The sequence below is a fragment of the Lissotriton vulgaris genome, chromosome 7, assembly GCF_964263255.1.
Source record: "Lissotriton vulgaris chromosome 7, aLisVul1.2, whole genome shotgun sequence".
NCBI classification, from domain to species: domain Eukaryota; kingdom Metazoa; phylum Chordata; class Amphibia; order Caudata; family Salamandridae; genus Lissotriton; species Lissotriton vulgaris.
The window spans coordinates 608,025,789-608,038,189 of record NC_141695.1 but is presented as its reverse complement, the minus strand read 5'-3'; the positions used below and the strand labels follow the sequence as shown (position 1 = coordinate 608,038,189).

Below are 12,401 nucleotides of genomic sequence, written 5' to 3'. Positions count from 1 at the left end.
CACCAGTAGCGCACTGGACCCCCCCATCCCATCTGCCCCCCAAACCAACCCATCCCCTATGTATGTCCTGTCACCTTGATAAAGGATCTCGGCTGGACATTAGCAGCCATCATTAAAACACTGGGCTTTCCTTGTCATCACTCAAAGTAGCCTCCTGCATCCCAACTTTGCACCGTCACAAGAGAGCAGCTATCACTTATGTCTGTCTCTGCTTTGTAACCATCAACTAGAGGTTCGCCATTCCACAGATCCTATGTCCCCATTACAACCAAGACTGAACCCTTCACTGGATCCATTTGGCTGCCAAGTGTGCCTTCTCTGAGGAAAATCATTTCTCTTGTTTTAGGGGGAGAATGGGAGTGATGTGCAGCTGCTTGGCGTCTCTCACAGGGGAATCAGGCTATTGAAGATTGTGAAAGCTGCTGGTTTCAATCCTGAGCACCTGAAAATCCTCTGCAGCTACAGGTACCATCTTATTTCAGTCTCCAGCAGGATTGTTCCCATTGGCCAAGGGATAAAATTACAGTGTTGTGTAACCTAGCCTCAGCTTCTCTTGTGCCCAACTCAAAGAAAGACGGATGCATGGTGAAAGTTTATAATAGGCATCTTGTGACAGTGCCTCAGACAGAGCTGGTATGGCTTGAACAGAGGCAGTTGCATGCTAAGAGACAGCCTAACCTGTCACTGACTTGTAAATCTTTCTGTCCAGGACCTATTGGTGTTGAGGAACTGTAAGGAAATTCCTCTTTACGCTTGATCACCCCCAAGGTTTTATGCTGAATCTGCTGGGTTTTTTAATCTGAGAGTGCACTGAGGCCTCCTAACCAGACCTCGGTGCCAGTGTTCTAAGCCATTTCAAAATAAAATGTTAATTTGGCTAACTTCAATTGGCATAAATTGATTTGCTTATAAGCCCCTGGTATATGCTACCAAGGGTGCCCAGGGCATGTAAGTTTGAGAATTCACTCACGGCTGCAGCACTAAATTTGCCACCCTACGAGTGACAAAGTACAAAATGTCTCTAAGCCTGCCACTGCAGCCTGGAAGAGCAGTTTAAAACTGCTAGCTCAAATTTTCCAATTAAGCCAATTGCAATGCCCCCACTTTCCTTAACAATATATACAAGACTCCCCTAAGGAAAGCCTATTGGGCCCTAAGACAGGTAGGTGTTATATTATTAAGTAGAACATATACATTAATATGTCTTAACAGCAAAGCCTCCAAATTGTCGTTTTTGCTGTGGAAAGGTTTATAGCCCCATTTGCTAATACCGGGCTACTGAATGACCTCTCAGCCAGGCTAACTTCTGACTGGGACTATTAAAATGGGCACTTCAAGGTATCAAATTAATTGTAAAACGAACACACAGTGGACCTATTATGATCCCACTCCAGCTACACAGCCGTATCTGCTGCCAAATGAATCCAATAAACCAATTCTGTATTCCACTCTTCATTTTATCCATATTTTAAACGTGATTCTCTTTTTTTATCCATTTATTATCGATTTATTATATCTATTTCCGTTTTTCGTTCGATAATATTCATAAACAGGAGATGTTTCTGTAAAACACGACCTTATTTAAAATTCACTCATTGCATTTCGGTATGAAACCTTCGTCAGGGGTATCTGTTGAAAATGAATACATCCATCAGCTTAAACATACATCATTGATTGCAATGCACAAACATAACACTTATAATATATTTTCAAAAAGATTGTCTCTCGAGGATGTTTCAATCAACTGCTTATCTGCATTTGCTGTCATAATTTACATTTAGTCAGCTCTGTCAACCAACTCTAATCCTTGTCAAACCACCCGCTTACTAAGAGGCACCATATATCTCTGCAATGAAGTTCTCACTGCTGCTAGGTTACCATTTACGCAATAACCAATGCCCCCATGTTGCGCCAAAACCTAACTTCTGCTTTTTACTCCCACAATGTTTATCCAGCACGCTTACTGTGTTGTGGAGCTTCTAAAATCGATTCACTCAGTTCCCATTTACTGATACACTCGTATTTCATCAAAATGTTGTGCAAAAGTTATTACAACTGATTTAAACCTGTTCACTCCTTTATAACCCCTCTCCCTCCACCCTACTCATGGTCACGTGTCCGCGAGTGAACAATAAAACCAGTACTGGAGTACAAAATTGAATCTTCAAAACACTGGCCCTCAAGTTTTATTTAAATTCTCAAATCGTACTATGTTTCCCAGAATGCCATGTATACGAGCCCTTCAGAGTTTTACGCTTCACCGCACTGTAGTCTCACATTAGTGATTGGATATTTACTGGCTAACAAAGATAAACCACATTCTTAAAAGCATGCCGGTCTCTACCATCCTCGTTTTTCATTTTCAACCAAACTCAAATTCCATAATATATCATTACAGTGCAATGCATCACAATCAGTCTATTACTCGTGTAGTTTCCATGTTCATGATGGTTATGCTGAATTAAAACTCCTGAATTCAAAATCTTTTATCATATAATAATTATTTGTGTTTCATCCAATGTTCTACCACATTTCAAACCACTGGGTGCATATCAACATTGAGGACCAATTAATTGTGGCATTAAACCAGACTTGATACCCAAGTAGAATTTAATGGCACTTTTAAGAAAAGGTAACTTTTAGAAAGTTGGCACTTTGGTGCCCAGTTTGTCCAGTGTCTTCATACAATATCTGGCTGCCAGACAGCCTTCTGTCCTTCAGAGGAGTCATGTGAACGACTCCCAGCCTTAGAAACAAGTCTGCTACAGAGGGAGTTGTTACCTCCCCCTTGCAGGAATTCACACAGGGTGTTGGCCCAAAAGGCGAGCTTCATTGAGGGATTCTGCCTTTGGTGGGCAAATGGTGACCACACTCATGTAAGGCTGGCCATTTGTTCAGGTAGACAGACTGGTGTAGGAAGGTGCCCCGTTTTGCATGGTTACCCCCCACTTTTTGCCTGACATCTGATGCAACTTGACTTGATGTGCCATGGGTCCCTGCCAATCAAGATCCCAGGGCCTGTGTTCCTACCCCAAAACTGCACCTTGTAACCAAAATTGGCAAATCTCTGGCCACAGGAAAGCCCATTGTAAAAGGTATTATACGTACCAAGGGCACTGTGACTGGGGAAGTCCTTTAAGGGCTGCAGCACATATTGTGCCACCCTTAGAGGCCCTGCACCTTAATACCCACACACTGCCATTGCAGGCTGCGTGTTTTGGCGCAGAAATAAGTGACTAGTCGAAATGGCACACATGCCTGTGTGCCATGCCTGCAACACACTGCCTGGGGCCTAGGTAAGTCACTCCTCTTGCAGGGTGCATTAACTCCCAGGTTAGGGTACAGTGGCATGAGCCCTGTACCCCTACAGTGTCTAAGTCCATTCTTAGACATTGTAAGTGCAGTAAAGCCATAAAGAGTATATGGTCTGGGAGTTGGTCATTACAAACTTTACCATTCCATAATGGCTTTACTGAAACCTGGGAAGTTTGGTAGCAAACTTCTCAGCACATTAAACCCACACTGATGCCAGTGCGGAGTTGATGTAAAATGCACTCAAAGGGCATCTTAGAGATGCCCCCTGAAAAATGACCAGCCCTGGTGCGGTTTCCAAATGGCTGCCCGCCATTTGCCTCCACCAGACAGGTTTCAAGTCCCTAGGTAAAGGGCCTCCACTCTCTGGGTTCAGAAACAAAGCCCATCCTGTGTAGAGGGGGCATGCCTCCTTCCCAGGATGGGCTGGGTACACAAAGGGGACGCTTCAATGGTCTGCTGCCTTTTTAAGCTGTCCTTGCCTTTTGCTGTCCCCCAGCAACTAGCTATCACTAATTCTGACCCCCACTTTGGGCAGGAGAATCGTCAGGAAAACCTAGCTAGGAGGAGAGGTGTGCCCGCCTTTGCCAACCCCTTAGGTGGGGGAGGTGAGGTGAAGCACAGATCTCAGTTCCCTCCATCTTGAAGATGAGGGCACACATCCAAATTAGGGAGAGGCTTATGGATTGTGGCACAATAGTGGGTGTACCCACCCCAAGAAAGGGACCTATTGGTCTTAACCTGCACACCTGTTTAACAGCCCTAAATTTAGTAGTTGGGAGCAACATTGAACTTTGCCTCCTCAGATTTGAGGAAGAAAGAAGAAGAACCGAAGAGCTGTGCAGACCCAGAAAGAAGAGGACACCAACTGCTTTGGCCCTAGGTCTACATCTGACCTGCCTACAGCGGAAATGCCAGCGTGTCCAGAAGCCCCCAGTGCCCAGAGGAAATGCTGTGCACCCAGCTTAAAGACTCTGTCTCCTGTGAGCAACGAATTTGCTCAATATAGACTCCAGTCGCAGAATCCGCGATCCAGGCGGCTCCGTGATTTTGCACCACTCTGCACTCCACGCCCACGACCTGAGTTGGAGTGGCCCAACACCATGAGGAGGTACCCCCAGCAATCCTGACCTGTGACCTGGTGATCCCCAACCTACCTCAAGCTGCAATCCGGCACCTGCAGCCTCAACCTGAAGGATCCCCTCAACCGAAACCGGAGCTGATAAAAATCCGATGCCAAAAGACGCACCTGCACCTGACACCCCACGACCTTGGGCGGCCCTACCAATGGTGTCCATGCATCCCCCAAGAACCCAACTTACCTCTCCAGCCAGTGGGCGCCTTCAGGAAGCTTCCCTTCCCTAGCCAGTAGCATCTTTTCCAAACAGGAGATCTTCATTGAGAATCACAGGATACCCCAAGTCTCATTGGCACTTCGCATCCGTCCATCTCCGTGCCAGCTCTTGTGCTAATTGTTGGCCACTGCAGTGCTGATCTTAACCCCTGGAGCTTTGCTCCCACAACTGAGTGACATGCTTGTAAGCTGTCCCTGACCGAAGGGCCCCTTGGCTAACATCGGGCCCCTGCACTCTGCACCCCACTTCCCTAGTGCAGCTGGTAGTGCAATTTGAGTGCCTAACTGAACCTTGGGGAATTTGGTTCTAACCCCCAAATACTATTCTTGCAGGTCGTTTACTTACCTGCTAACCAATAACATTCTTTTTCCCATAGGAACCAATGTTACGAGTTTTGTTCCTAAAAATGTTGAACTGTTTTTGAATTAAAGAAAAGTAACTATACTTTAACCTAATTGTCGTCCTTACCTGTAAGTTACAAACTCCAGTGTGAGATATCTCGGGATATCACCTCAAATACTCTAAATAACTGAAAGGTAATCCAAAAGTAATCAAAAGTAATTTCGATGTATTGAAAACTGTTTTATAAGGCAATACAAACCTGTAACAAAGCCAATTCCATTCACCATTCCATTGCCTTATAAAGTTTTGCATTTGAAAGTATACTTTACCTACCTGTGCCAAGCCCTGCTTGGTTCTAGAAATAAAACATAAGTATACCTTTTTTATACTTATGTAATTGGTCTGATTCTAAGTGTGTGTAATCAGTCCTTGATTGAGTAAATACAATAAATGCTTAACACACCCTCCTGATAAGCCTAACTGCTCGACCAAAATGCCACAGAGAGCTGTTAGTGATTTTATAATTCAGCCTCCTCTATACCTCTGGGGATCCACTGGACTCTGTGCACACTATACCTTACTTTGGTATAGCATATAAAGAGCCGGCTTCCAACAACTGGCGTCAGGTACAGAGAGGTGAAACCAGTGACCAAACCTGTTTACCGGTGGGCATGTAGCCCACAGGTAGCCACACCTCTAGGGTGGGCTACCAAGCTCCTAACATCCAAGAAAGCATTACGACATCTTGAGAGGAGGTAGAATTGTGCACTCTGGGATTGCTAACTGCCACACATACCCGTAAGTTGTCATAAGGAGAGAGGGATTATGGTACCCATTGGCTATTGACCACATCATCACGCTAGATACACTTTCTGGGTATACATATGGAACTCCTGGCACCCTGAACCGCACATCATAATGAAACTGGAGAAATTACTGAAGAAGGACTGCCCTACTGAACACTGGTGGCGCCCTATGGGACAGTGTCTTTTGGCGCCCCCCCAATGACCAGCTCTGCCACGGATTCCCTCACTAGCACCCTCTAACAGTGTCCCCTCAAATCTCCGTAACCACAGACTCTCAGATTTATCTTGTTATATAGCACCACTCATACCAGTGTAAGGTGTCAGACACTTTACATCACACAAACATTGCACAGAGACAATCATATGTGTGTAAATCAGTGTATAGGAAATGCTACATCAGACAGGACTACAAGGTGTAATGTAGCAGTGACATATCATCGATACTGGTAGGCAACTTAGTTTAAGAGTCCTTATTCTTTAAAGCACAAATTCACAATTTAAAACGTAACACCATTGTTCGGGGTTTTCTTTAAGAAGAAGAATAGTTTTCTAACCAAATGAACCCCTTTGGCAAGATTAGGATAATGAAAGACTGGGCAAAAAAACATAAAGCTTTAACATATACCTTGCAGTTTGCACTCAACTCTTTGATGACAGTTAATAGCTCCATTTTCTTTATTAGAATTTTGACTTATTAATGACGAGTGACAAAAGGAGCTCTCTTAAAAAAGTAGGAACCCACTGACCTTTTTACATTATATGCACTTTGTTATCTGCATGTTACACGCTCTTAGCAGCAGGCATTTTAACCCTCTGCGCTACCTTAGGACGAGTCAAAACTTCCACTAGACAAACCTCCTGTCTCTTTCCAGGAAGACGATTAATCACCAGAGTTCCCTTGACATTTTAATTGATGCCTGAAAATGGCTGGAGGCCAGAAACACAGCAGCAAATGCTTTTGAAATGATAATATAATTGGGAAAAGGATGCCCCCACCCCAAGTTAGTGCCCGGTGCGGTGGCACCGATTGCACCGCCCTAGGGCTGGCCCTGCTGGGCCTGGCAAGAATGGCTGCACCGGCTGCTGGACTGCACCTGCGGCACCTTGGGTTAGCAAAGAGTGGACTGTGATTGTGGCTCATGGAATAGTTCCTCCCATGCCCCAGACCAAAGAAGCGACTCTAAGGGTCCGCAGCTGACCCCCGTGGAACCACCACCAAGGCCATCAAAGCTGAAGTAGCTACTCTTGGCAAGTCAATAGCCACATTCTTTGAATCACCAGTAACCGCCGACAGGTAACCCAAGAGACTGATCATCGATGGCCAAAAGTTGCATCTGAATCTGCTGGACCCAGGAGTGTCATCTGATTCCAGATTATTCACCAAAGACAGACACCAGTCTTCACAAAATGAAACTGCTGGACCAATTGTGTATAGGGATCGGTAGCCCAGCCGAAGTTGGCCTACTACTGGCTAATAGAGAACTTCGAGGGACGCCGATCCCTGTGGCCAAAGTTGCCCCACCTTACACGTGGACTGAGGAATAACCGCAAGAACACCTGTCAACCACACAGCACCCAGGGCATCTTTCTGCATCCTGCATCCCCAGCATCAGAACCACTCCATTGAAGTCTATGGCAGTCTTGATGTAAAGTGTGGAACTGGACTTGAGACTGTTTGGTGACCAGATAACTGTCCAAATACTCTTTACTGGCCCCCTGACATTCTCCCTGCTGGAACTGGTCCAATTCAGGCCATAGTAACCCAACACAACTCTTTCAAACATTTCTAAAGTTTCTAAACTTTATCGTGACCAGTGCTGGTTTGTGCTTTGGTCTAAAAAGCTGAGAATTACATTTTTCTTTAAAACCTATATCACTGAATCCCATTGGTGGATTTTGCTCTTCTTGGTGTTTACAAATTCATAAAAATGTAATCCATTTTTATAAATTGGTGTTAGATTTCTTTCATGTAGTGTGACTTTCTTATTTTGTTGTTTGGTGCTTCTAAATGCTTTATGCTAGTTCCTTTGTTTAAGCCTTGCTGCTCAAAGCCACAACTACCTAGGTTGAGCTAAAGGATTTACATACGAGCTTGACTGCACGAAAGACAGATTTGCGAGTGTATTACACAGTAAGGTTGAACAGCCATACCATATGATACATTACAATCCTCACAGGAACTATAGCCTGTCATGTGTCTGACCCTGCCTCAGCCTCGCAGCACATGCTGAGGAATAAACCTTACATTAGACTTACGGCACCCTAGCCTGTGTGCTTTTCAGAAGTAGAAGCGCGAATCACCAGTGCCTCTGCCCCAGTCCTTCTCTCTTCCGAGAGATGCAGTCCTGGCATGTGACTGTCTCCACCCTAAGTTTAATGGTCTTTCAGAAGCTGTAACAACGCAATAAGATGATGAACGGAACATTGTCAAACATTCATCTCCAGTACAGAGATCTGGGCCTAAATCCATTGTTTATTTGCTCACCATACCAGTCCAGTTTGTGCCCAGCCATATATCAGTCTTCACCCTGCTCACCATGGGAACAGTCCAGCCCGAACTGCCAGACCAGGTCCTCACTGGAACGGGAACAAGCATCCTGGGACCGGTTTTGGGGTATCACCCCTCATCAGCCAGGCTAGCTTGAATTCAATTAACAATTCAAGAATGTCAGTACTGCAACTTCCTTTCCTTGTACTTTTGACGAGCAATGGATCAAACAACTGCCCTCATCAACCACTTTTTCAGTTTGATTGCATCAAAAACTTTATTTATATTAGTTTACATAATTTTTTTAAATCATCCAAGTTAAAAATACTTCATTGTATTACAAAACCAACTTCAACCCCTCTAAATTGCCCTTGGACACCCATTTGAAAAAATACACTTTTCTCTCTCACTCATCAACAGACTATCACATGTCACACATACTGTGTCTGATTCACATTTCAAATACACTGATTGCCACATTCATGCACCACTTCCACCTCTCAATCTAAAACAAATGCAAAAGAAAACAAAAAACGCCACTCATTATACATAAGAGACAAAGACTGACACAGGTGGCTGCTTTGCGGCAGTTATTGGGCAGTGGGAAGGACACCCCATCAATATAGTGACTGTTTATGTGCCTCCAGCCTTGCAAACATTTACCCTCCCTGCCCTCAGTGAGTTCCTCCTCGATCTCCCAGAGGGGAATTGCTTATCGGAGGGGACTTCAATGTGACGATAGATGGGGTTCTGGATAGGAACCCCGCGAGGGTACGGACACTGGGGGCATCACATCTGGGGGGCTTTCTCGGTGCGCTGGGGCTTACGGTCGTATGGCAGCATTGCCATCCGACTGAGCACCAATTTACATTTCATTCGGGGTTGCACAACAGTTTATGTAGAATTGACTATTTTATTGCATCTCCGGACAGTCTGAAACACGTGGACAGGATTGAGATCAGGCCTAGAGGCATCTCCGATCACTCACCGATAATACTAACATACACTTATCACCAGAGGGGGCAACAGCGTATATTCCCCATATTCCCAGGCTACCTGAAGGTTCCCAAGGTTAGGAAAGCCATAGTCTCAACAACGCAACACTACTTCCAAGAAAATGTGTCGCCGGTCCACTCTCCGACCACCTTGTGAGAGGCCTATAAGACCACTCTAAGGGGGCAGGCCATCGCATCTATTACAGGTCATAGACGGGAGCAGCAACGAGAGCTCACTGCCAAAGAGACGGAGTTACAAGCGGCAGAGGCCCAACACTCTTGTAATCCGACACAGGACACGGCCCAATGCTTACGCCTCAAACAACAATTGCATAGGGACTACCTCAGGGAACTGACCAAATTAAAACTGACAGCCACACGACATAAGATATATGAGACTGGCGATAAAGCTGGGAAGCTCTTGGCGTGGGACAAAAAAGAAAGAGACAAAAAGTGGATAGCACAACTACTGACAGGCGCAACTGCAGTAACAACTGACCCGCGCGAGATAGTACAAATGTTAGCACGACACTTCCAACAAGCCTACACATCTCTGTCAGAAATGACTGTAGAAGAAGCGCTGTCCTATATAAAAGACATTGCAATGCCTAAACTTACACCGGAGGTGGCCCTTGAACTAGAGTCGGACCTCACGGCCGACGAGCTGCAGGTGGCGATTGGCTTGTTACAATCTGGAAAGGCTGTAGGGCCTAACGGCATCCCTGTAGAATTTTATAAAAAGACAGCAGGTATAGTGGCCCCATATATGTTGGATATGTTTCTCGATTGTCTACAGACGGGCGAGCTCCCATTGGACCAACGTCTAGCCACGGTGGTGACAATCCCGAAGCCGGGGAAGCGCTTTTGTGCATCTCCTGTACACAAAACCAATGGGTGCTTTCCCATGATGATGAATGCTTTGTATCAATTCACCACGACTTATCAATTTCAAACTTCATGAAAATAATGTTTGTTTAGCTGAAAACCTTTTGATTGACTTGCTCATTTGGATTAAAAGATTAGCCCTTAGTGGCCTCACTGCTGTGACCTAAGGGACAGACCCTAAGCATGGTCTGCTATTCATTGGATTAAAAAAAAGTCTGACAGGAACAAAGCATTACATTTCACAAGTAACCATCCTCGAAGCTTGAAAGAGAATTTGCCTGTAGGGCAATTCTTATGAATTAGAAGAAACTGTTCCTTCAAAGATGAGTGTATCTAGCATGCCAACATTCTAAAAGAGAAACTCGCAACACACGGTATCCGAAGAAGCTCTTAAAACGGGCAATGAAAAGAGCGTGGTGGACTCCTCGTGAGTCTCTTCTAATGAAAAAGAAAAAAGAAACACAGATCGGATAGTCTGTGTGTCTACATACTGTTCAATGTCCAATTGGCTTAAAAAACAAATAAATCTGAATTGGCATTTGGTAAAAAATTTAGACTTGAAGTTAATTGAAGCACCATTGTTCGCTTTCAAGAAAGACAGGAGTATAGCGAATCAAATTGTAAGAGCAGCCTTACCCAAACAGAAAACCACTACTCTGCGAGACTATGTTGGCCTACCACCAATCAAAGGACGTCGCAAATGCGGGACAGCAAAAACAACAGGTGATGGCATTGATCCACATTCGGTCCATCACCTGTTGTTTTTGCAAATGCGGGACATGCATTTGTTGTGATTCAACAATGGAAGGTGAGTTGTTTCTGTACAATGGCATTTATTGGAAACACGAGCATTTCACAAACGGCAAATCAAAATTTGTGGTGTATGGAATGTTATGCCCCTGCCAAAAGTTACACATTGGTAAAACCAATCAAGAAGTCCGACACCGGATATTGCAACATAAATGAAGAATTAGGAGGAATATACAAACAGCTCCCCTAGTGATCCACTGGCATAGCCATACGCATGCTGAAAAAGATCTGCGTTGGACTATCATTTCAAAAGTCGAACAGGATGTAAGAGGAGGTGACTTGAAGGCCAAACTGATCCAAAGAGAAGCGACACTAATAATAAAGTTCAATACAGCCGTCGAGGGTTTAAATAAGTTATCAGAAATTTACCATCTATAAGCTGAGCAACCTAAACAGCCTATTGACAGCGTTGATTTGTAAGATGTAGGAGAAAAAATGCAATAATAACAAGCATTGGAAATGCAATAGGTCTCGCAGTAGTAAAGTTTGAGCTATAGGTGTTATTTATTTTTTTGTTTTTTATTTATGTGTTGTTTTTTCTAAATAGCGAAATTAATAGCTTTCTTCTTTACAAAGCCAATAGTTATAATTTTTGTAAATGTGACACCTCTAACATTTGTAAAGCAACATGTTTTGTATTAACGGGACTTATATGTGACTTATATGTATTGAAATAAAAAAATCAATGGCTTTAAAAAAAATTAATAATTAATACGTAAATAAAATGGATTTTATTTTATATTGCCAATAGCTTAAAGTTTATTAAATATATTTAGTTTAAGATGCTGTGGTTGCGCTGAGTGAGGGTGAGTGAGGGTGAGGGTGAGTGAGGGGTTGAGGGTGAGTGAGGGTGAGGGGTTGAGGGTGAGTGAGGGTGGGTGAGGGGTTGAGGGTGAGTGAGGGTGGGTGAGGGTGAGTGAGGATGAGTAAGGGTGAGTGAGGGTGAGTGAGGGTGAGTGAGTAAGGGTGAGTGAGGGTGAGGGAGTGAGGGTGAGTGAGGGTGAGTGAGGGTGAGTGAGGGTGAGTGAGGGTGAGTGAGGGTGAGTGAGGGTGAGGGGTTGAGGGTGAGTGAGGGTGAGGGGTTGAGGGTGAGTGAGGATGAGTGAGAGTGAGGGGTTGAGGGTGAGGGGTTGAGGGTGAGTGAGTGTGAGGGGTTGAGGGTGAGTGAGGGTGAGGGTGAGTGAGGGTGAGAGATTGAGGGTGAGGGGTTGAGGGTGAGTGAGGGTGAGTGAGTGTAAGTGAGGGTGAGGGGTTGAGGGTGAGTGAGGGTGAGTGAGGATGAGGTGTTGAGGGTGGGTGAGGGTGAGTGAGGGTGAGGGGTTGAGGGTGAGTGAGGGTGAGGGGTTGAGGGTGAGGGGTTGAGGGTGAGGGGTTGAGGGTGAGTGAGGGTGAGGGGTTGAGGGTGAGT

The 12,401-nt window shown here is 44.8% G+C and overlaps 1 protein-coding gene across 2 annotated transcripts in view; it reads left to right on the top strand.

The window, feature by feature from the left end:
- Positions 1 to 12,401, top strand: part of MYO15B (myosin XVB) — a 961,787-nt gene that overhangs the window by 560,223 nt on the left and 389,163 nt on the right. For both annotated transcript variants that reach the window (XM_086930750.1, XM_086930751.1), the window contains one exon: positions 347 to 465. In XM_086930750.1, the coding sequence (XP_086786876.1) occupies positions 347 to 465 (119 nt within the window). The remainder of the gene's footprint in view (positions 1 to 346; positions 466 to 12,401) is intronic.